Source organism: Epinephelus fuscoguttatus, linkage group LG4 (genome assembly GCF_011397635.1).
Source record: "Epinephelus fuscoguttatus linkage group LG4, E.fuscoguttatus.final_Chr_v1".
Taxonomy (NCBI): Eukaryota; Metazoa; Chordata; class Actinopteri; order Perciformes; family Serranidae; genus Epinephelus; species Epinephelus fuscoguttatus.
The window spans coordinates 9,549,608-9,575,600 of record NC_064755.1 but is presented as its reverse complement, the minus strand read 5'-3'; the positions used below and the strand labels follow the sequence as shown (position 1 = coordinate 9,575,600).

The 25,993-nt window shown below is 39.8% G+C and overlaps 2 protein-coding genes across 2 annotated transcripts; both read right to left on the bottom strand.

The window, feature by feature from the left end:
• Positions 1-350: 350 nt before the first annotated feature.
• LOC125887723 (ADP-ribosylation factor-like 2 binding protein) lies at positions 351-4,070 on the bottom strand. The gene is made up of 7 exons (XM_049574748.1): positions 3,978-4,070; positions 3,552-3,621; positions 3,111-3,172; positions 2,900-3,006; positions 2,643-2,728; positions 2,297-2,393; positions 351-1,353 (listed from the first exon to the last, which is right to left on the bottom strand). Exons 1-7 carry the CDS (start codon positions 3,994-3,996, stop codon positions 1,258-1,260), a joined length of 537 nt encoding a protein of 178 aa, XP_049430705.1. The 5' UTR covers positions 3,997-4,070; the 3' UTR covers positions 351-1,257.
• A 1,165-nt stretch (positions 4,071-5,235) lies between these two features.
• rspry1 (ring finger and SPRY domain containing 1) lies at positions 5,236-25,433 on the bottom strand. Its single transcript, XM_049574597.1, has 15 exons — positions 25,012-25,433; positions 23,862-24,485; positions 19,233-19,285; positions 15,629-15,741; positions 13,979-14,105; positions 13,463-13,521; positions 11,600-11,666; positions 10,881-11,012; positions 10,630-10,745; positions 10,362-10,505; positions 10,157-10,268; positions 9,751-9,853; positions 9,399-9,551; positions 7,889-7,993; positions 5,236-7,744 (listed from the first exon to the last, which is right to left on the bottom strand). Exons 2-15 carry the CDS (start codon positions 24,257-24,259, stop codon positions 7,648-7,650), a joined length of 1,779 nt encoding a protein of 592 aa, XP_049430554.1. The 5' UTR covers positions 24,260-24,485; positions 25,012-25,433; the 3' UTR covers positions 5,236-7,647.
• Positions 25,434-25,993: the final 560 nt, after the last annotated feature.

Genomic DNA, 25,993 nt, shown 5'->3' with positions numbered 1-25,993 from the left:
TCCTGGATATCTCATGTTGAAACTTTAATTCTCTATAGACCAACTCAGCGCACTGGTAACAACTTGAAAACTGCACACAGAAAAATTGACTGTTTTAATCACGTGCTATAAAGATACAGGGTTTCTGCAGGACATTAGTGACTCTTTAGTGATTCAAATATTGCTCTGTGAAAGCTCACGGAGATTTGTAACATATTTCTTTGACTTACACAGTACAGTGCTCAACTCCTGTTGTATGTGCCTTTATGAAATATGCTGTGTCTTTTTTGTACCAAGAACCATGAATACTAGAGAAATAGTGCGGTGAGTGCCGGGGCTTGAGCATGCAGTTGTTCAAATAAAGCACATGGTGATTATAATGTGAGGCTTTCACCTCTTTATTTAAAAATTTCTTTTACCAACAAATATCACATCATCAGAATTTTACCACTGACATGAATATACTTTTACAATTACAGCTGTCATGTTAAGACAAGTAGAAAATACTTTGACATGGTACTGAAAACTAGACTGTAGATCTGAATATTAATTGCAGACACACACACATGCACACACACATACACACAGTCACTAAATACATTAAAAACCACTTTCACAGGCACACAAAACTCCAATGAGTTTTCAAACTGACCGAATAAATTAAAACTTTATAAACACACTAGTTCTGTTGTATTATTTTCTTATGAAAAGACATATCAGGCAAAGAGAGCAGAGTCAAACATTCAGTCACATCAAGTTGAGTCCCCTGCTTACAGGGGGACTTGTTGAAGCCTTCCACATAAAAACCAGTAGCATGACGTGAAAAAGCACTGGGTTCCCTCTCCCCAACCAGGCAAACTTATTAAGTAAATAAGATGATCTATACATCATGCTTAGGCCCCCACCTGCAGATTACAGGTAAATAAATCTGAATTTTTCAAGTAGTTATTATTTCCAGTGCAGCAGTTGGGGAGTACAAAGAAGCCAAACCCTTCCACCTTTACTCTTACACAATAAACAGCCTCTTAAACACACATACCATCCCACTCACCACATAAAACACAGAGGAATGCATATATGAAATTGCTGTTAGGCATGAGACTGTAGATTTATGGGGAGTGTAACCAGCAGCTCACCTTTAGAGTACAAAACTCACACACACACACAAAAAATAAGAAATCACTGACCACAAGCTAACAAGTGTCTGAAGGCCAATGAACAACATGTTAGAGAAACATACAGAGGAGGAGGCAATTCAAATGTTTGACTTTGTAAGTGTCACTGCAGTTCAGTGGCGCCACGGGGTTTGGAACCTGCAGGGATCAGAGGTGTGACCACCAGACCATGAAAATTCAGATCTCTGCCCTCCTTCTCCTAAAAAAAAAATCAGATTTATACAGCTGGTATTAAAATAAAGAATTATAAGCAGGAGTTCCAACAACTTTTTTTTTTTTTTTTTTTTTACCAATTTCTCCAGAGAAATCAGTCAAGATTGCAATGCGCGTGAATGCAGGCTGGGACTTTAAGAAACAGACTTGTTTAATGATGTAATATGACACCAACTGTCAATATACCTACCAGAAAATACAATTCCAATTTCAACAAAATCAGGACATGGTTTTACCTCAATAACACTAGACTTCTGAAGAAATTGTAACAATTGAATCCATAAAAATTATGTGCAATAAAGAGGACTGACAAAGGAAAAAAGTACTGAACACGTTAACTGAAATTTATGTAATACTTGGAGAGGCCTTTGTTGGCAATGCTGACTTCAAAACACTTCCTTTATGAAGAAATTAATCTCTCACAGTGCTCAGATGGGATTTTGAGCCCGTTTTTCCACACAGTCTTTAAATCTTGAGGATTCTTTGGGCCTGAATCATGAGAAAAAAATTTCACCTTCAAAACTTTGACAATTAGTGTCTTCAGTTCCCAAATGCTTACTGAGTATTGTTAAAGAAAAGGTGATGTAACACAGTGGTTATCATGCCCTTGACACAACTTTTTTTTGTAATGTGTTGAAGGCATCAAATTCAGATTGAATGTATGTTTTCAAAAATATACACTCCATTTATTAGTTTGAACAGTGAATATGTCTTTATACTGTAGTATATTGAATATGTGTTAAAAATGAATTGCAAATAATTGTATTCAGATTTTATTGAAGTTTTACTCAGTGTCCAAACTTTTTTTTTTTACAACTGGGGTTGTAGAAATACAGAAATCCTAATGTGATGAATTAAAAAAAATCTCTTGTTGAGGTTCTTAATGAAAAGAGGAGGAAAGATGTTCTCCATATTGGCTGACAACTCACCGCTCTGTATTCCAGAAACATCTCTTTAAAGGCCATGAAGTCAGTGAACGTTAGCAGCATGTCAAAGATGTCACCTGGCACATCCTCTTTGTGTTGCCTTCCGATGAAAAAACACAAGGTGAACCTTATCACATTTGCAATATAATTTTATGCCACCTAGTGGCCTGCTGCAAAATAATATTTCTTAGGCACAACAGGTGCATTACACAAACTACAGTACAAGTTGACTGGTTGCTTTCAGTAACACCATGCATGTCACAGATGAATTAAAATGGTTTAGCTGTTGTAAGAGGAAAACAGGCAGAGTAAGATGGCCTCAGGGGAAAGTTGCGATGTCACGTCTTACATGAGCAGCTCTGTGAAAGTGGTCATGTTGAAGCCAGTGATCCTCTCCCTCAGCTGCTGCTCCAGTTGTTTCTCCAGCAGGTCAACCTACACAACAGCCATGAGTGTTATCATTAATTTGGTCTTAGTTTGCCTCCCTGACTGCTACAAATGTTCAGTCAAAAGCCAATTTCTTTGATAGAGCTGTGGGTTGAAATTAGACAAGGTGATATAATGCATATTTCTGCAGGTAGCTGTGTATTTGACTCAGAAACTGACATATTCATTGAAGATGGGTGTGTAGCTCAGCTTGTTCTCGTCAGAGTCCTCAAACTCCAGGTAGTGTTTCTCCATGAAACTCTGCTGAAGCTGCTGGAAGTCCTCCTCTACAAGAAAAAAATGGACATGTAGAACATCACATATCTTGTCATTAATAGGTTAAACACTTATTAGAAAAGACTGAGTAGGATGGATGCATCACAAATCCTACCCATGATGATGTCCTCTATGCAACCAATAAGAGCATCAAAAGCGGCGTCTGCGGCTGAGGAACTGGAAGGAGAATAACAAGAGATGAAGATCATATCACTTTATGTGCAGTATATTAACTCTGCTTTCTCCAGCTGTAGGCGTGACTTTAAAAAATTAGAACTTGAGACTTGACTGTGACACTGACTTCAGACTTGTCTTGAGCCTTGAAAATACTCAAGTCTTGACCTAGTAAAACCCCAGAAGAGAAGAAAAGATACTAAAGACAGGGACAGACGAGCCTGCCATGACGACAGAGCTGTAAAATTTAATTATTTGGCCTTTTGCATTAAAATTAGAGCACTTCGTCTCACAAAATCACAACAATGTTATTTACAAAGCTCCAAACTGAAAACGTTCAAACACTGTCTGCAAGACTTGTGACTTGACTTTGACACCCCACCTGGAAATAGCAACGTTTTCGTCGTCCATGTCAACCATTTCTACGATGCTGTCTCCACAGTTCAGGTCAGCTGGAGGAGGAGGGGAGACAACATCTGAACTCTCATGCTTTAGTGAAATCAAAGCTGTTAGCTAGCATCACACAGAACAGTTAGGTTAACTCGCAAATGCTACTATTTTACAACAAACACAATAATTCGTTAAATCACGAATATGTTTGTCAGGTCTAACTAGTTTTGGTCGTTGCTGAACGATATAGTTAGCTGGCTAAGTAAAGGTTAGCTAACGTTAGCTAAACACATGTAGTCAGCACTACATGAGCTGCTAGAGTTTGTTAGCGATAATTCACATATTTCGAATTCAAAGTTTCACTCAACACCTTCTTTAAGCCGCATTAATGTTATCTAAATACATTTAATTTACTTACTTCGTTCCTGGATGTCCATGTTGCTTCAACAAGTCCTTGACGTGTATGGTAAATAGTGAGCGTAATGTTGTTACCAAGGAAACAGCGATCATTTGTGCGCGACTGAGTCCCGTCCGGTAGAACACAAACTGTGCACCTTGGTTCCGACCTGTGAACATGCAGGGGCGATTAAAGAAATGAGACTTTGTGGACTATTTTAAAAAAAGACATTGTTGACACAAGGTTGCCTCCAGTATCTCACAAAGTCCACTTGGTCCTTGTACTGGATTTTACTCATATTGTGTACATAATCTAATTATCAGATCTTTCCTGTCATTCTTCATTAGAGTTGAAGTTTTGATATCTGCTTTGGTTGTGATGTATGTGCAAATGTATATTAAAAGGACAATTAATGTTTTTTTGAAGTGGAGTTGTATGAGGTACTTATCCATACGCAGCGTATTGTGTACAATAGATGTCAGTCGGCTCGTCCCCAGTTTAGAGAAGCAGGCTGGTGTCCGATATGGAAAGTTTTATTGAGAGTATTTATTATTATTATTATTATTATTATTATTATTTTACCACTTTACTTTTCTGCCAGACAGCTTGTTCTATAAGGAAGGTTAACGGCTAGAGTTCCCCATCTATGCTCTCATCAAAGCCAAACAGTAATTTTAGCTTGCTGATCATGGGAGCTGCTGGTCTGCAGCTGCTTCAATCAGTTAGTTAGTGTTATTGTGTGACATTGGTGAATCCAAATTAATCCTTTTAAATGCCAAAGCCACATCATAACACAAAGTGATTGAGGAACTGGCACACAAGCAGCTTCTGTGTTCAGTGATGTTAAATCACTGTCTGACATTAAGGTAAAGCAGTGAAAATACTTTCGATATAGAATACACTTAAACTGACAATGATTTTTTTTTTTTTTTTTTTTTAAAGTGGGATGTTTTTTTAAGGTGGTTAAAATATGTTTTGTTGCAGACTCCTCCACAGCAGGACTCCAGCCTAAGTCTACTACTGTGGGCTTGCCGACTGACATCTATTGTTTGTACAATACTGTCTATGGATAAGCACCACAAACAACCCCACTTTTTAAAAAAAACAAAAAAACACCTGAAATATCACATATAAACACATTTTGTTTACTTGCATGTGTTACCAAGTCTTTCTGTAATAACAAATGGAAAGCTAATGTTAAATATCAGATTGTTTTCACTTCGGTTTTTGAGACAAAGACAAATTTACGTGTAAATAAACAATCATACAAAAATATATATCACATGAACATACATTTATTACAAATATCACAATCCAGGAAACAACAACGCTTCAATCACATCTTTGGGAACTCTGGGGCAAAATTCCTTTATAGATGTTTTAAATACAACCCACAACTTATTCTTTACAGTCCTGAACTTCATCTCCAATCGCAGAGACAAATGTGTAATTTCTCTCACCTGCATGTACAGTATAAGGTGCTCCAGGAAATACAAGATAGCAAACAGTGACCAGACCAGTCTTTTGTCCGACTCAGAGAGACACGTTACCTTTTCGATATCATGTTAGTATCATCTGAATGATTTTACAGATTCTGTTCAAGCAATTTGGTAGAGTAGTAGCTCTTTCATAAATAATTTGACCAAAATAAATTTAAAATTATATAGTGCATCCATTTATTCTAATTGTACAAATAGATTCTATTGAGTCCTAGTTTGTCACCTGTTCCAAAAATACAAATGTCATTCAGTCAACCCAGAGATGCTTCAAGTAAAGGATGGACAGAAAGACAGAGAGGAAACATGAGGTTCCTTTAAAGACAGATGGAGAAAGATGGAAAATGGCTAAATGAGAGCAAAGGTGTACTATGTTACATAAAGCACAAAGAGGGAAACCACAATTTACCCATTCTGAAAGATAAATTGGAAGATGCGCCTCCAATCTGACAAACTTGTTCTTACAGGATCAATTCTGTATGCTGTGATTTGTAGCAAGTGAAACATAAATACATTTTCCCCCCTGTACTGAAACATACACTCTCTAGGTCATTTCACTGTGTTGTGGGTACTGTAGTTTCTTTGCTAATTCATATCAAATATTACACTGCCAAATCAGACCCAAAATAACCCAGGGATATTTAGTAAACTGATACTGAGGAAAAACGATTCACTTAAACATGTCATTTGTTTTGAACAATTTAATAATCGGCTAATACAACACTGTCAATCAACAAAACTTGTTGTATCTCTCAACCAAGTTTCTACATCAGCATTCACCATCATTTATAAAACAAAATTAAATCACATCTTAAGGATTGAAAATAGTCGTCTTCATTCAGACGCATGTGTTTGTCATTACAAACAAAAATTAAGACATATTTACTCATGCTGCCCCTCAGTTGAGCCTGACTCATGGTGTAGCTGCATTACAAGTTGTTGCCGAATTGTTAGCACCAATCAAGCAATCCCAGATAAATTCAGAAGGTGGTGGTGGAAATTAGGTTGTTTACTTCCCCCTCACTGGCTCTTCAAACATAAGCACTTATGATTAGGGAGAAAACGTGATTTCATTTAAAGACAGGCTTTCTGCAAATTCTAATCTCTGTATCTATTTGTTGTGGTTGTTACATACATGATTGAGACTGAGGAAATATCAACATCTGAGCTAAGACAAAACAACACAAAAAGCAGCAGGGTCAGCCGAGCTTAAAATATCAGTCACTTCAGATTCAAGTCACTTTTTTTTTTTTTATTTTTTTTTTTTAAACAGGCTGTAAAACAAGAATTTTGTCATTAACATTCTCTGTCGGGAGACAGCTGAATTGATTTTTTAAATTTGCTTTTGTAAACCAAATCAGAAAACTGAATTCTAGCAATAATTTTGCAACTTTAAAGCTTTCTGACACAAAGAGAAAAGTCTGACATTTTACCTTAAGATGTATTTTTCCCAATGGCAAACCCTACCAGTGGGGGATCAATCAGTACAGACAGTAAAGCTGACCAAAAAACTAGATATAACCTTGAGAAAGAAGAATGAAAATGCTACCTCGAAAACACCATAGGTCGCATATTTATACCCAAAAACATGAAATGAGATTCATCTCAAATGTATCTGTACCTTGGGTTTAATACTGTACTACAGGCTGTTTTTCTTTTCTGCTACCCAGCCCTTTCAGATCTGCAGACATGTGCATGACGATGATGGGATTAAATAGTAGTAGCATCTAGGCTGAAAGCGCAGTGGGATCCTCGTATCATAGAAAGGATGTCTGATAACTACACAGGGGCTTGCAGATAAGAGGTTGGTTCCGGTCTGTAATCTCATTAAATTGTTTCTGCTCCTCACTTCTGCTCTTTTTGTCTGAAGTACACACTGTTGGTAGAAAGTTGACGATTCTTGGCCCAGTGTCTGCAGTGAGTTGTCAGAAGGATACAAAAGAGGAGATGGAGGTAAATGGGAGAAAGCTCCTGGGGATCCAGCTCTGGTTTAAATTCCCCTCCTCTCATCTCCTCTTTTTCTTCTCTTCACCCCTCCATCGTCGCCTCCTCTTACCAGAAGTCACAGTTCTGGTATCATCACAACATTGTGGCACCGTCCTCACAGCCCCGCTGGGTGAGAGGGGATTAGAGGAGGAGGAGGAGGCTGTAGGGCTTGTGTGCCTCTCCGTATTGGAGAAGGGGCAGGAGGTTTGTCAGGAGACATGTGCAATGAGTCTGACGCGGGTCTGGATGTCCTGGCGGCACAGGGGGCATGTCTCTAACTGTAAGGCACACTCCATACACATACCACTGGAGGAAGATGGGGAGGGGCAACATATATGAAGATTTTATTATCCATTCATAGAAAATGCCAGACAGAAGGGAAAGGGCCTATGATATATTTAAACTGTCTAAATAGTTTGGAACTTTTAAGCATTGTTTGTGCACACATACCCATGTCCACAGGGCCGCAGCTCTGTGTCAGCCATGACATCACAACACAGCGTGCAGCAGTTGTCTCGGATGCTAACCTGCTTTAGTAAGGCCAGACGCCGGTGTCTGTGAAACACACACATGCAAACACACACAGACTTGTATTTAAAGCAGCTTTTTCTGTGCACAGTGATGAAAACTAGGCACGGTAAATCAACTTGATGTACTTGTGCTGTGGCAGGTCTGAATTTGAACAAATTACACTGGCCTCTTACTAATGTAAATAAATATTTATGGCAAGTGAAACAACTTAATTTCAAAGCTTTGACAACTGAACTTCCAAATACAGGATGTAGGCGAGTGATGTATTGCAGTATCTTTACTGTTGGCGCCATCATGAATCTAAAAGCACAATACTGTAATTTTACCAAGCTGCCAAAATAGCCCAACATGTATGTGTTTATGCTTATTTATCAATTTAACATTAATTTGTTAACTGTATGTTAGGCTTGTGCGATGTTAGGGTATTAAGGCATACCACAGTATTCAGAAATCCAGACAGTAAGACTTTTCAATAATGTCAAAAATACAGATGCTTCTCTTTCTATCAAACACATATTGAGATGCTGTATTAAGAGTGTATTGTATGTAGTGCACACTATGCTTCACTACAGGTCAGTGTCTTCAGATGGAAAAGGCAGGTGAACTGACTGCCAGTGGTGGATAATGTTACAGGACCGTAAACAACTACAATAGCAGACAGACACACATCTAACTTGATGAATTAAGGATTTATTTCAACCAAACCGTAGTTGGTGATTGTTGGAACAGTGGACTAACTAAACGGCTAACAAAACGAAGTGGGATTTGGAGAGCGGTTCTATCCAATAACACAACCCTGCAATAAATTCTTTCTTTGTCAAGATTATAATGTCCAGGTTTTTGTTGACACTATGTTAAAGAGTTCTTGATTCAGCACAGGCAATTTTTCAGGTTGTGCTGTTGCATGGGATTGCCACAGATCTGAGTCAACAACTTTCTGACAGCCAACACAATTTGATCATTTTGAGCTTCACAAAGATGTTATTCATTTGAGTAATAAGAAGTGTTGATAGGTGCATTACACTTTGGTGCTACAGAGTATCATTGCATGATTTCCTAGAAACCCTAAACTGAATAGAGCCATAATTAAGTGCCTGCCAAAAGACAGGCCTGCTGCTCTAATCGATATTAACAAAGTCCTTTTACTAGTCCATGCATTTATGAAACGTCTAAACAGCAGCTTTAATGTGCCCAACAAATTAATGAGATGAAAATACTCTCTGTACACTGTAGAAATCCAAAAGATGAGTCATTTTCTATCATGTCATACCTACGTGTTGGATGCTGTATGCAAACAAATGATTCACTAGTCAGAGGACAGCTGGTTAAGACAACAGATTGCATACTGGTGCCATTCCAAATGCTCAGAGCGTATTATATTTTAGACACTGACATAAAAATCACTTAAAGGACCAGCATCATTTTTTACCTGGGTAGGATGATCTTTTCACTGGGGAGCAGTGAAGCGAAGTCATTGAAGGTGCTGAACTTGACAGAAGGTGGGTGACGGAAAGGCTTGGCCCCAAAGTTAAACTCACACTGCTGGTATGACATAAAGCTGGCTGCCGCAAAGAAACCGGACCTGACAGACACAGAAGGGAAAGATAGGGGTTAATTTGAGAAGGGGACAGAAGAAAGAAGATCCATATACAGGAAAGAAGGGAGGAAGAAAGGAAAAAAGACAAAGTTCATGGGGGAGAACAATCATTGAAACTAGTGTCATAGAACAAAAAACACAGAAAAAAAAGACATTAAGGAGATGACAGCGTGTGTTGACTTACGTGGCTGAGGAGAAGACCTGTTTCTCTGGTGGCAGCTGATGTCCATTCAGATAGAAGATCATCTGCTTCTTGCTGAGGTCCAACAGGAAGCCGATGGCATCTCCTAAACAGGGCATGGGATATAGCAGAGTTTAATCTTGGCGTGCTATTGTTACCATTATCTGATAGTCCATGTGGGAGGTAAATCGGTGCCTGAATGCAGGCGGTGACAACAGTGCGTGGGTGCTAAAAATCACAAAACACTCCAGAGACACTAAAAACAATAAAGCAATTTCTAAACAAATGAGTCTGACATTTAAATGCGTGGTGTCCCCTCCTACTGTTCAGACTGACAATGAACTTTGTTTGAAGTGTGCGGTTGAGAAACAGAAAAAATAGTAGTGCTGTGTCTGTGCGTAGTGCATACCCTCCTTCCAGCAGGGGTGAGAGTGAGGTTTACTGCGAGCGTTGTACCAGATGAGCTGCCTGCAGCCATCATACGCACATGAGTATTCATCGTCTCCAATCCCATAACCCTCCTGTAACACACATAAAAAAAAAAAAAAACGCTCAAATGTGTGACTACACAGAATTTGTAAAAGCTGAACGGTGCAGAAACTGAAGATGAGTACATGGTTGAGGAACTTGCTGTCCTTGGTGGCCCATCCGATTTGCATCACGCCTGATGTAATGACCGTCACCTCGTAGTACCAAACACCTGAATCCACGCAGAATGTACAACGCACACTCTCAAAGGATGAGGCATCGCATCGTGCCTGAGGAGGGGAGCAGATAGAGAGAGAGAGAAAACACTCTGGTTTTATAATGAACACTTGTGAGAAACATTTCTATCAAGCAAATGAGTTGATCTGTTACTGTTCATTCTTGAATAAAACTAACCTCTAGTCCGGTGGGGGAGATCTTGAGGTACTCGCTGACATCGTTACTGTTGAGCATGGCATTGATATTGGTGAGGTTGACCTTCTCGTAGGTAAACTGACGACCGTCCTTTAGGACTGTATGGAGGACGACACAGTAAATATTATCACATTTATTTATTCAGCAACTCATGCAGACAAATACCTAATCAAAGATATTGTATCATGCGGCCCTACACAAACATACAATGTTGAAAACTCGGGGCTACTCACACAGGTTGTCGAGGCTCCACTGTGAGCAAAATCCGACCTGCCTCTTCAGGTAGTCAGGATGCTCTGCCCACGATTCCAGAACAGCGAGTCGATTGCTGATGCACGACTCAGACACTGTCAGTTTGTTCTCACCTGAGGGCAAGAAGATGCACCAGGCATATGTGTTTAAACGGTCCAACAAATCTCAAAATAAAACTGTGTCTTCAGTGAAATCTGTTTTGAAAGGCCCATGTGGGGGAGGCAATGTTTGGATTAAGAGTAAAGGCCAGTTCAAAAAATCACAACAAGTTGGTGTGAAACATTGTAGAAAAAAGTTGCAGAAATGTAATATAAACCGATGGATATGGTTGGCTGGTGGGGACTACTGGGAACAATAGTATTCAAATGCTTCAGCACCACAATTTTGCATTGGCAACCAATCAGCATTTCACATATTGGTTTGGACATGAACACTGGAGGAACAGCATATCTCTGTCTCGACCTCACAGCATAATATTTCATATGCAAATGCAAACAAACCACCGCCAGAGCAGAAAGCAGAGGTTAAGACACTGGACATGCCTGTTGTCATGGTAATGCAGGTCTCTTTGCTAATTCCTTTGATAAGGTCACATTCTATCTCATTTTGGTGCTCTTTCGAAAGGTAGTTACTAATTTTCACCTGTCTCATAATGAATCTTTAATATGAATTGGCAAGAAAATATAATGAGTGAACCTACTGGTCTGGGAGAACTTCTCCAAAGCAATGAGAGCAAACAGCATGACAGTAGGGTGGGCCTCAGAGCTCTGGAGGGAGATTTACAGAGAAGAAAGAAAAGAAATGGTTATCAGCTTGTGCTCTCATTCAGGATATTATTTTGACCACCTAGAAACATTTCCTTTCACACAAACATACAATTACAATACACATATCATACAACTATGCCCTTTTTATTTCAAAATGTTTTATATTAAGGTATTGTAAGAAAGTAAGAGAGAGAAAAGATGACGAACGGATGGTAGAGATGAGGAGGGCTACTAATCAAAATTGTCTGCATTAAATTTGTTGCATAATAGTCTATAAAGGACTGCCAAGGTTTTTGGAACCTTTTCAAGGAGCACTTTGACATCACATCTGACTGTTTTTTTAGTTTGAGAACTGACATTGCCTCATGAATCCAGTGTGACTGAGATGGAGGGGTGGGGGATTTCCAGCTAAGAAGAATAAACCAGTGGACTAGTAATGTTGAGAATGCTATTATATCTGACTGATGTCTGGATATCCCGCTGTTGCTAGGGACAACCCCAAATGTTACAATGACAGGATCTGGGTCAACATTGTTTTGTTTTTACGTAAGTAGGAGAACGTGTTAAAAATCTCTAACCAGTATCCGTACAATTTTGGACATGTTCAAAAGGTATGGTCTGGAAGCAGGGACCTGATGGCATCTTATACGCTTTGGGTCTGAACCAGGGTATATCTAGGCCAGTTTGGCTTTACAGAGGTGCAGGCGGTTAAGTACCTTATACTGCAACAATCCGGGTCTGACACGGATTGCGGTTATATGTGTTCTTTTGATAGCTCTTTGCCAGGTTTCCTCAGAGAACTCAGTGGCCAAGTCCTCCCCCACTCTGCTTTCAGATATAACTAGACCTTTTGTTATGATGTCACAGTGAGCATGCTTCCAGCAGCATGCTAACACACGTTAGATGAAACAAAGGGGGTTGAGGGTTTTGCAACTGACAGCTATGTCAAAATTTCATAATGACTTCACTTTACTGACTGTAAACCTTTCACTATTCCAACCTTTCAGAATAAACTCTGCTGAGAACATTTGCCCGCAAACATCTGTTAGCTCCAGTATGACTTAGAAGTCCTTTACAGTCATGTACATAAAATGTATCCACTAGACATATTTCCGTACTCACTCTTCCTTTCTATACAAAGTCTTCCTCAACACTTGTTGCAACTACTTCATATTACAGACAATGTCAAAGGCAAAACTGAAAAGCTTTTCCTTAGAGACAGTTGAATAGTGTTTTTCCACTAAAGTTTTTAACTGCCTTTTATTGAATCACTATAAAACAATTCAATATGGCTCTGACAAAGCCCATCAGCGAGAGTGGATTAGAAAACAATGAGGTTCTTGTCTGATGACTAATAAAAATAATGTAAGAAGTAATAATAGAGTGGTGAAAAACAGAAACTCCTGGTTGGACATCAAATGATTTTCCAAATAACTTCCAATTCCACAAATTTGGAAGTCATTTATAAAAACTACCAACTGACTTTCCACTATCAATCATTTGAAGCTTATTGATATCTTAACGCTGCATTTACAGTCAATATCTCGTCTAATCTTTGTATAGCATGAAGCAGGATACAACAACATTTTTGATTGGGTTTAGGCTTTTTGTAAATGAAAAAGTAGCTTGACTGCTGATGTATCACAAGAAAAGTGATGACCCCTCCAACACACCATCCACCACTAACATGCCCTAAATAAAAATCAAGTAATTTAATCTTACACCTTTCCACAATATTATTCATAGACATGCAGACTTGTGAGTGAGTGAGTGAGTGAGTGAGTGTGTTGGCTCACCAGGCTCTCTAGAAGGTACTCAAGGGTTCCAGGGCTCAACAATCCAATACTAGCCGGACCTTAAAAAACAAAACATTGTGTAAATAGCTTAATATCACAAGGAGAAAGTATAAGACTAGGTGTTCAGAAAGTGACTGTGTTTTCCTAACTTTGAGGGAAGCTGCTTATTGATTCCAAGAATACTGAATGACTGAGCTAAACAAGTCTCAACTGACCATTCAGTGTACCACCAAACTGCACACTTAAAGACACAAACATCCTCCATGACTCTGTCTTACTCTGGTTAAAGTAACAATAACAGTAAAATTACCTCCAAACAAAACTTACCTTTTACTAAAGGGTAAGTACTTGAGCAAAGGTTAATGTAAAGTCCTTGCAGGTTGATTAACATGCAGCCTTTTTGTGTCTTATAATCATTTGTTGGAAGTGAGCTTGAATGTCAAGTTCATAATAAGATAATAACAAGACTACTGACTCAAGGATTATAAATATCACATTTGTAAATGTGTACTGTACCAGCCAGTTTCTCTGCCAGGCATCCTAGGACAGCTGTGGTGTTTCTGTGTTTAGCAGGGTTTAAAGCGTCCTGTCGTGCTACAGCCGAACTCAGACTCAACATGTCAGACAGTTTCTGGAGAGCATCCTGGAGAGAGGAGATGGAGCAGTTCACTCTAATGAGAGTCACATACACACAGTTTCTATCAAACAATCAAAAAGTTGAAGAGGAATGAGGGATGAATTATTACAGTTTCAATCACAAAACCAATGACACATGACTGTGATTTTCAAATGCCCCCAAAGAGGTCAAGATACAAAGTAATTCAGTTAAGTGTGGGCAAAATACAACTACTGCCAGCGGAGAAGACAGAGGTGATTCTCTGGACCAACAGCTGGTAAGGAAAAGAAAGAAAACCATGTCCAGTAAAGTAAATTTACGTTATTAACAGGGCCAAAGTGTCACTGATGCAGCACCAACCAGGATCAGACAATATCTTTCAACAGTAGCCTGGTTCCAGACCATAGACCCCGCCCACTCAACTGAGTAGGCTTGCATCTCTGGTCTGGCATACTTCAATGAATTTGCGATTTATCTCGTCCAAACGCTGGACGGACCAATGAACGCCGGGGGTCTAGCGATTAGCCAATCAGCGCCACGCTGATGTCAAGCTGTACGCCGGTGGGTAACTGGTGAGGATAGCAACAATGGCGACCGCTACAGATCCTACAGACCACATTAACGATGTTATCGAGGTATTTCGCCACTACTCGCATTAATGGAGGACCAAATTAAGGAAGCTGCTAAACTGGATTTAACGGTGATGCAGCTGGGCGTGCACGACAACGGAAACATTTTAAACGGGCAATGCTCGCTTGTTTTCGGCACCCCTGAGGCATGGATACTAATGACGTCAGATGTCAGATTCTGGGTGAGTCGTTGATCTCTACTGATTGGTTAGGGAAAAATCAAATTCCCTCCCCCCTGTAAATCGCCTTCAATGGAAGCCATGTCAGACTGAAGGTTCTGGGAGCTTCAGTCTGACACTCAGGCTAATTCAACAGCTGAGCTGTAGTGCTCACAGTATCATACTTGCAGTTCAAGTCCAGCCAGTGCTACTTTAATGCACCACCTGCAGGCAAGGATTGTTTTTATTCCTGTTTGTAGCTGCTGTGTGTTCGAAGCTTTATATTTTATATTTTAAACCTGCAAAAAGTGTTTTGTTAGGTGGACATTTCTGTTGAATAATGGAGAAAGAACAGAGTTCATACTGTTCGGGGTGTCACAGTATGTCCTTTGTCCTCAGGTTACATTGGATCGAGAAGCAGGGGGTCCTAACCAGATTTTATTTGTCCAAAGGAGAAAAAAGGAGGTGGTGTGGGACAGAGGGGGTGGACAGCAGGGGCCAAATGAAAACATGATTCAATTACAAGCCAGTTCCTTGAGGTGTTAAAAATTGAGGACCAGAGCAATTCACTAATCACACACAATCACCAGAATACAGAAAAAAACATAGGAAAGAGGCTAATTAGAGCTGCAGACGCAAAGAGAGGGGCCAGGGCTGGGTCTGGCTTTGCTCGGTTCTGGGATAAGAAAATTCTAGGCAAAGGGTCAGATTATTTTAAATGCATTACCCCGAATGACTCTGTACACACACGTAAGCCACTAACCTTGGTGGGCAGGGGACACTCATCCAATAGAAGGGTGATCACTGCAGGGCCAAGCGGATCGTCCAATGGGATCACTCGAATCAGAGACTGGACAACCTCCAGCCAACCGTCATCTGGGGGAGAAGAGAGGAAAAGATTAATTTGAGACTCGATGGATTAAATTTATCTGACCATTCAGATGTTTCTCCTCCTTGGTCCTGTTTGGCTCCCTTGTTTGTGTTGGTTATGTTCTCTAATTATACTAACACAAATTACACAAAAATACAGGAATTGCCATAATTAGTCCCAATGACACCAGATTACTCAAAGATAATTGACATGTGCCAAAATCACTTTGTGAGACAGGCTCCAGCATTATGAGTATCAGGTGCAGCATAAATACTAAAACGTCCATTTCCTGTCCATTAGATGACTCAGTAAGAAACACTCTCTCTCTCACACACAAGCTATCACTTATAACAGCGCCAGCCAACTGGCTGATGAATAATGTAACATCATGGCACATGTCAAACAGAAAGTGACTGGCTGGCTGACTGACTTGCTGCTTGGCTGCCTTCAGGGTTCAATATCTGCAAGCTAATACCCGACTTGGCTGTTGTCAAACCACACAACACCACGCCATGTGAGCATCAAACACCATATGTGCATGACACAAGGATCAAACACAAGAATTCAGAGGCCTGTGCATCAGCATACACACAAATACACAGCATGAGAGCATCATTCGCCATATGCACAAGAAGCAAACTCACACAAACATCAACTTAAGCTTTAAATAGACAAAAACCGGACTAAGAATCAGACCTGTAAGTTACTATCAAACTAGGGCTGCACAGTATATCCATATTATATCGATACTGTGATATATGACAAGACATCATTGATTTTAGATACAGTAATATCGTATTATGGCAAAAATATTGCCTTTTCCTGGTTTTAAAGGGTGCCTCATAGTAAGGCGACAATTTTCTGAACTCACCAAACTGTTGAAGAGCTGACCCATATGCTACGAAGCTTCAATAGCTGCCATGGTAACTGACATCCAAATAAGTGTTTGACAGGGGTGCAAAATCACTAGGGGTAAACCCTCTAGGAGCGTCCAGGGGCATGCCCCTCCAGGAAGATGTTTTTTTTTTTTTAATTCTCAAGCTTCACAATGTAGATTTGCAGTTGATTGCAGGATGGGGACATAGGGAAAAATTCGGCCTATAATAATGTTATGTAACTGCTATAAAAGTAATGTAAGGGGGACATCAATTCAAGGCACTTAAAGAAAAGCAGTCAAGTGTTCAGGTCTGGTTGCAAAATTGAATTTAGGTAAATTGTACGACACTGTAGCTAAAAAAAATAATGTGGTTCTGCTCTTTATAGCTATAGTAACTTCTGTTTAGTCAATTAGAAGTCAGGGCATAGAAATGTTATAACGTTAATAAATTGATTCCACAACCAGTACAACGACAACAAGAACTGTGACAAGGTAATTTTAATTTCCCTCCTGTTATTTTCAGTGAGCCTGGCATCTGTCCCCTTCTCAGGCAACATAATTAGGCTACTGTAACAAGCATAGTGTTTAACTACACCATAAGTAATGCAGGTCCAATTTAGTTAACTATGTACATTTTTTCATTTATTTTGAAACATGTAAACATTCAACTGTGTCTTGTTGGCCATTTCTTACTGTAAGAGTTAGCACACGCAAATACTGGCATTTTGTCAATACATAACAAAAATAAATAACACAAATGTCAGTGATGCACCATCATAAGAATCTGACCTGCTCACTACTGAACTGCAGCTTGTAAGCGCTCTCAGGAAACAGTGGAGTGTACTGCAGTCTCTACAAAAGTGTTGAGTGGGGTGTGTGTGGTGAGTGAGGAGAGAGAGATGGTGTCTGCACTCGGACAGGTCAGCAGTAAACCATGAATGGAACACTGAATGTGCAGTGTGAGTTACAGTGGGAGCTGCAGTGTGGCGCATAGAGAAACGTCTCCCATGTTTTGTGTCATCTGATCAGCTCTTTTGATCAACCTTCAAACTACTGAGGATGAATATCTGCCAATAACAATTTGTGGCTAATCAATCAGAGTACCCTTAGCTGGGGGTGTTCTATTTAATCCGTGCTTGTCCTCCACTCTGGCTGTTTAAGCAGAGATAGTGAGTTAATTGTTTTTGTTATTTAACTCCCTTGTGACTCTGTCCTCACTGACCCCCCCACACCAAATCTCACAAATGACCTATTTTGGATTCAAAACAGTGATTTTTTTCCCCAATTTTAATATCGAAGCTTTGAAAATTCACATTATCCCTGAGGATTTGAAGCCCCTAAATTGGTATTTGGGACTGTCCAGGACAGTTCTGGCTGTATTATTTGCTTTTACACACTTAGCCATTATATACATGTTACTTATATATCCAAAATCTCATTGTGTAAATATTTTGTGAAAGCACCAATAGTCAATGCTACAATATCACTGCAATATAGACACTGAGGTTTTTGGTCAACAACATTGTGATGTTTGCTTTTCTCCACATCCCCCAGCCCTCTGTCAAACTAAGAATACAGCAATTCTATTACATTTCATTCACTTGCTCACAAACTAGCAAAAATATCCACCTGGAACATTCACAATAAAATATTTAAATTCTATTTAGATGCAGAATCGGGGTAGTAATATAAAGTAGCGATCAACACATGATTCCTGCAGTGTGACTCGTGACTTGTCCTTTCCCTAGGTGATGTAACGTACCCCGGGGCTGGGCCAGTGGGTGTGTCACAGAAACGCTGAGGCAGCAATATTACCGTGGGATTGTCAGCAGCAGACAGGTGGTGTCGCAGCCCCCTTCAGTGAACATTTCTCCATTATCAACCTCATTCAAACCCACCCAGCTTTTCTGCACATGATCTGTACATTTCTGTTCTCAAAGCTGCGTTTCTTCTTAACGACAGAACACAGCTCAACCCAAACCAAACCAAATATGCTCACTGTTAAGTGCTTTGAACAACACACGTTTCAATGACTGAAATATATGTACATGTTGTGGAGAGAGTGGCTTGAATGAGGTGTCAAAGTCGCTAAGTAGGAAAATCTGTCACAGAACAGAGGAGGAGCACTGCGACTGTCTGCTGCTTACAAAGCTGCTGTAATATCATTGCCTCAGCAGTTCTCAAAAACAACCCACCAGCTCAGCCTGAGGGGGATGGGACAACATATTCAGAAGAGACCTGTTCAAAACCCTGGGACTCTTCCCTCATCAGTCAGTAGAAATAATGAATACCGTGGATCATTTGTGAAACCCCTTAACTGTACAGCTACACTGCAGTTCATAGTTTCATTTCAATCCGTAGAAACTCTGTTAGAAGAGTTGTGCACATGATGAAGAGCCAACCAAGGAAAGGTTTCAATATTACCCCCCTCACCTTATTACTGTTACTGATTAGAGCTAATGTTCCTACAGTTTCCCATTTTATAACCTCTGATCCTCTCGTTTCAAATACACAAAAAGTGCTTTTAAGTCCCATTGCTAAGGGTATTCTGTACAAGACAAAGTACTTGTACTAAGTCCACGTGCACTGTGTGAATGTGTGTTTTAATTTTTTCCTTACCTGTCTCTGCCATCTCGTGCAAAGTGATCATGGAGTAAGGGGGCTCTTGGTCACTGAAAGACAAAAGTTTGAACAGAATGTGACAACAGCCTGCTTCTTACTTCTTCATTTCACCTGAATGCTATACATCAAGAACTCTGCTCTATATTTTGTGATAAATGTGTTTATTTATGTGCATACTTTGAACAAACAGAGGTGGTGCTTCTCATTAAGATTATTCAATCAGCAAGTAAGCTGTGATCACTGCATCTGAAATATTACAAACAAATGATTCGTGCTTTTGTGTCTCTCTGCGACTGCAGTAATAGCCACGGCCATGGTAACATTACTATGTTACCACACAGCGAGGTTGAGGCAAGCGTAAAGGATTTACTTCAGTAGGTGTTGTTTTTGATGCTGCTGCTATGACTGTTGCTTGTCGGGGCTCATCCCAAGCTGAAAAATGTTTTCGTTTTGACAGCCATAACTTCGGCCAGCTTCATACTCAAATTTCCAACACAACTTCAACTGCTTTCATTTATAAATCAAACTGTAAACAAATTCTTGGAAATGTACATGCATGTTTCATACAGGCCTTTAAAGTATAAAAAACACAGTTTTTCAAGATGCAACATTTATCAGTATTCTCATAAAATGAAATGTTTTGCTGCATCTTGCAACCACTGTTAGATTTTAGGATCTTGACACACAGATGGGGAATGATATTAGAGGACTAGCCTCCAAGGCAATTCTATTAGAGGTGCAAGTGAATATTTTATTTACTATCAATCTATCAATCAATCAATCAATCAACTGGTTGCTTTTTTGATTGATAGAATAATCATTTTGGCTATACATAGTCGAATTATTAAAAGTGTTTTCAAATCTCTCATTTTGCCTCAACAATAACAAAAAAAAAAAAAAACTTTTTCTGCAATAGTAAAAAACAGATAAAATCTGAAAAGTCACATTTAAAGAGATGAAACCAGCTATGTATTCATATTAAGGCAGGAAGTGATATGTTAGCATTTACCATAATCTTTCAATAACAGTTCCTCCCGGTCCCCAAAGAAATGTAACTACATGCAAGCAGCATTTTTAGAATACCTTTACTAGCACACTAGTGTGTTCACATGTGCTAAGGACCACTGCATGCAAACCTTCTCCATTGCATTAGTGTAACAACAGCCACAAATACTAAACCTCAACCTTAAAATGCAGTTATTAATTAACAGAGCTGGGTCAACTTTTCTTGTACCAGTCTTGCTTAATGGTAAACTACAGATCAACTCTGTGGGAAAAAAAATGCACTGGAGTAAATGTTAATGAAGTGGAGAGAAAAATCTCTAACTGACAAATAAATGATGTAGGTTGTTCAAGAAGTGGCTGGATCAGACAGAGAGTATGCTGAAAAAGAGGAGATCAAACGATAATAAAATTTACAGGCCATGGTGAAGACAGTAGCTGGTTTCTGTCAACTATAGCTTAACTAGAATTCGTAAACACACATTTGCATAAATGGTCAAACTAGTGAAAGGCTACAGGGGTATGTGAAAGACGACTCTGGAGAGGAACTTTGAGTCTGGACTGTTGTACTCAAAGGAACAGTCATGTAAAGATATACAGAAGACTCAACACTAAGCCAGGACATAAGAGATGCTTTGGTGGCCTGGTTCGTGGAAGAGACTGAAAATTGTGTCTTATTAAGGCAGACGTTGCACTAGACTTTTTCGTCGCCGGTCATTTTGACTGACAGGGTCATAAAAATCTGGTCATAATCTATTTTTACCGGTCATTTTAATTTTCGTTTTTAAATGATAATAAAGATATTCAAAGACATTTAGTTTTCAATCATTCGTTTTTAATAAATCCAACAAGCAAGTTATAAAGTGTGCATTAATAAGGACATGAACGAAAAGATGAACAGTCACATCTACACACCGCAGCACTTCAGTTCGGCGTTTGGTCTATTTTTCACGCGAGCCGCGAGCTCTTCTGTCAAGCTGGATAGAGCAGATCATACCAAACAGGAAGTCGGACACAGAAAAAATGAGAGAATCCGGCCAATTTTCAAAATAAAATAACAGCATGCACTGAGGAATGTGAGGAGAAAATACCGTGTTTATAATTCAAAATAACACAACAGTGCATAACTGAACACATTTTTCAATACACATAATAATCACTTCATTACAATTGTAATTTTGTGTCACTGAGCCTACAGACATAACTACATGAATAAAATGGTCAGAACAATATGCCCTATTCATTCACTGTTTATCCAACACACTCAATACATGGACATGCAATGACAAATTGTCATTAACTTATTACGTTATAAAAAACGATTAAAATATGGCCTTACCCATGTTTAAAATGACCTGTTGAAGTGAAAAAACGAGTACTGACGGGAACAGACGAGTGGAGTCGATGTATATCAAGCGCGGAGAGCGCAGGAGAAGTGCTCTGCCTGTGTGGACAGTCAAGTACCTGCAAGTATACTCACAGGACTTCTGCGGCACTACCGCATCTGGTGTGTCCAGGCCGTTACGTCAACAACGGTATATGAAGCAGATGAATGACTTTTTCTCTGCAGTGTGAAAATGGCAGCCACTTAAACCACTGACTGTGCACTCCGCCGCCAAGTGGGCAGGGGTGGTAATTGCAATCGGTCAAAATGACCGACGGCCTTCAGATTTTCCGGTCATTGTGGTAAAAAACTGGTCAATGACCGAGAATATCCGGTTAACACAACCCCTGTATTAAGGCAGGCTGAGAGGAGATAGGCATACAACGTGTCTGCTGCTGCTACAGATAGGACCAGACTAATATCCAGACAACCAAAGCAGACTTCACTACCTCTAATTTACATGGCCCTTTTTCAACGTTCATGTTTTCATCTTTAATGAAAATTAGATATCCCCTGAACACACTCATTCAGCTCATACTTTGTTCTCAAAGCCAGCCAAACTAATGCTGATGAAACTGCTGAAAACACCAAAGCGTCACACGGAATGGCTTTTCTCCAGAGATAGCTCAGTGGAAGAGGAGGATAAGAAAGTGTTTCAGCATCTACGCAGGCAACACAAATCTTCTTACATCATTGCAGCAAGTCATCACTACATCAGGAGAGGAAACACAGTACATAAAGGAAACTGACTTGCACAAAGTTCTCTCTGAGGAGCTGTAACTGTTTGAAGCCACAGGTAAATACCAAAGGCCTGTGGCAGCTGCTTAGACCACTTAATACCATTCAAGGCACCTTTGAAAAGAATAAGCAAGGTTTTCAGTCTGTTGACAGTATATTACTGATATAAAGAACCAGCCAACTGTAGCACACACTCAAAATAAATAATAAAGATAACTTATGATGTAATAACAGTTCTGTTTTACTTTGTAGTTTATGTGCATAAAGACAGACATCATATAGCCATTACTTTTACAGTGTGGCCCAATATGACTTATTTTTTAATCAAAGTTGTAGCCTTTACATTTCTATGTTTTAGGCAGGCTACTTTGTGATGCTTTACTAAAACACTGCACTATTATACTTGTAGGAACCTCAAGAAAACACAACCCTTGTTTAGATTACAAAGACAATGTTGAGAAAAGACAGGAAGTGTAATTTTTGTGCAGCTGTTTCACCTTGTTGCTCTACAGTAAAAAACATCAAAGGGTGAAACAGTGATACGATCGCAGATATATTTTTTAAAAGTGAAGTCTGATACCGATAACACTGTCAGCCAGACAGGTGTGACCTAGTCAGCACAATCAACAATTTACAACAGCACAATATGGAGAGTGAATTTAACAGCAAACATTGCTGTGTTCCGACCAGACTCCACAATATTATTCATTAGTTGATATTTCAGCTACTACTTAAGTTGGTTCACATGCTGTATTGCCAGTTTTCCTAAATGAAACTTATTAAGTGAACACACAACATCTTTGTGATTTTCAATGTAGGATTCCTTTCAGTCCCCATTTAAAACATATAAACAGTTTACAAACATTTACTAAATGATTAATGAATCATCAGTTAAATGTTCATAAACTGCTTACGAATGCTAATTAGGGGGACTTAAAGTGCTGTAGGGACTTCTGCTCAAAATTTTGTACTGTGCTGTTTGTTCCACATAAAACACACAGGACTTTGTCATCTCAAAGGCGTGTCTTCACTGTGTACCCACTACTCCTTCGAATAGTCATGCATGTGATGTTTGTGTCAACAAAACAACCCTCATGTGATGCTTCTGTTGGAAGACATTCATGTCTATGATTTTTCTGAGTCTAGTGGGCATGAGTTTAACTGAGCTTGAGTTTCATGGTTAGCTAATGCAGAGTGGGTGATATAGTTGCTCTAGTTGATCAAACTATGAAAACAAAAAATAGGATAAAGAAGATCTAAGTGTGCCATGCTAAAACACACTTATGTTTCCAGGGCACTGTAGCTGCACTACTGCTGCTCCACATCTAATTACTACTGCCTCTGGTGCTAAAGTATCTTAATGTAAATGACATTAATAGTTTTTGGTATTGGCTAAACTCAGCTGACACCTTTACTTAACTACAGAAAAACTAATTTTTAAAACTACACAGACCACCCTGACACTTCAATCCTTATAATATCATTACTCTTATTAGACTTACTTGTCTACAAGTGTCCTGATGACAGCCAATGTGTCCAGCACCAGGCCATCCACATTCTGCTTCTTCCTTCTTGGCTCATGGGGCCCTCGCCCTCTGCGTGGAGGCCTCACTGGGTCCCTGGGTCGACTGCTCCGCGCTTCTACAGTATCAACACCCACGCCTGTACCGTGATCCACCCGCCTAGCTTGTCCTCGGGTTGCCCTCGAAGATCCATGGTGATGATCCTCCAAGTCACTATCCTCCCGGCACACACAGCTGTTACCCATGGTTCCTGTGCCGGAGACCACACTGGCAAGGGTCTCCCAGAATGGAGAAAGGGAGTTTGAGGAGGAAAGGAAGAGCAGAACCCGTGCAAGGCTCCTGCAAGCACAAAAAGTGATCCAGGTGGCTACTATCATATCATTTGACAAGCTTGTTTTTGGGGGATTCTTGTCCCAGTGAGCTGGGTGGGGTCAGCGTGAATGATCATAGTGTTGCCAAGCAGAGATGTGGGCTTGGTTTAGGAGTAATAATACAGTGCTGGTTAAATGGACCAGGAGGGGTCAAGTGAAGCAAGAAAAAAAACCTCTGAGCATCATAGACAGCCCAAGGCTCAGGTCCGGTTCTTTTCCAGGGCTTGCATGGCTGTGGAAACAACACAGAACCGAAAAAGTGAAATTCAACCCCTGAAGTTAGATTGGTCAGAGCTGTACATTTATCTGTCTAACAGCTTATCATGTTCTGCCAGCAGCAAAGCTTAAAACTAGCTGAGATGACACACCCCATGAGATCAGTATCAAGTCTGAAAGAGATAAAATAGTGAAAACTGTAAATAAAATCTGCATTAGCCATCTAGCTTTTTATCTCTCGAGCAAAGTAGCTACTATACGATACCTGTTACAATCTAGAGTTGTACGTTACTGTGTACTATGTAGACAGCCACAGTAACAGTTGTATCAATACTGAGCTCATCTAGTCCTAACTGACTGAGACATTTTAGTATTGTTGACAAACTGGAGATTTTCAGTTAGCTGGCTAGCGTGTTAGCCACCCACCGAGCAGGCACTGTTACATTTAGCACTTCCAAATGAAAACCAAGTCTCACAAACTTGCACCTATCATTTCGTTATTAAACTATAACATGTCAATTTCAGCCGAAACGCATACTTACGTTGTTACCGCTTGAAAAACAGCACCACTCAAACTCAGTCGAGCCAGACCGAAGTAGTTAACAGAACAGACAGCTAATTAGCCAGCTACGTTGTGCTGAAGCTAACCAGCTAGCTGTTAGCCCGGTTAGCTAGACACCACTCTGATCCTACTGTCAAACTACACAAGTTAGCTAACGTGAGTAGCATTGAACTACGCGTGGTCCTAAAACGCCGGTGAAGCCTGGCACATTTATAAGACCCGTCTATATCTCTCAACACACCTTCACTGAACTCTAAAACAGTACATTCATGTGACGGCCAGCTAACACCTCGTACACATTTTAACGACGCTACACCGCTAGCTGTTTGCTAAGTTCCGTAGCGTCTGCGGCTAAAAGATTGGACATCATCAGCTGTGGCTGCGGAGGCGCGGCTGACAGAGGAGGAGGAGGAGGAGGAGGAGGCAGGGAGGAGGGTTTCTGTTGAACACAGCGTAGACACACAGCAGAGACCGCAGTTTCCCTTTTGTTATAAAATAAAATCGTGCCTTCTCCTTTTTTTCATTACCCATGACGTATTACAAACCCCACGGAATCGCTTTAGAAATAACTGTTTTTTGTTTTGTTCATTATATTTACGTAGCACGTATGTAGGCTATTGTTTTATGACAAGCGACAATAAAAGCAACAAGTTGTAACAATAAAATTACATCAGATGAAAATACATACAATAGCATAAAGAAGTATTTACATTAGACTACAGTATCAACACCAAGTACAATTATTTAATGTGAGAAAATAAATGCTATCAAAAACAGAAATTGGGTGAAAACCCTTAAATGCCACAAGGCGACTGGATGCCCTGAAGGCAAACTTTCCCACAGTACTTAAACGCAATCAAAGTCACAAGATTAAAAAAACAAAAACAAAACAATCACACAATCACATTGGCGAACTATAGCAATACAATACAGACTATATATGATGTTATCTTGCATTGGGG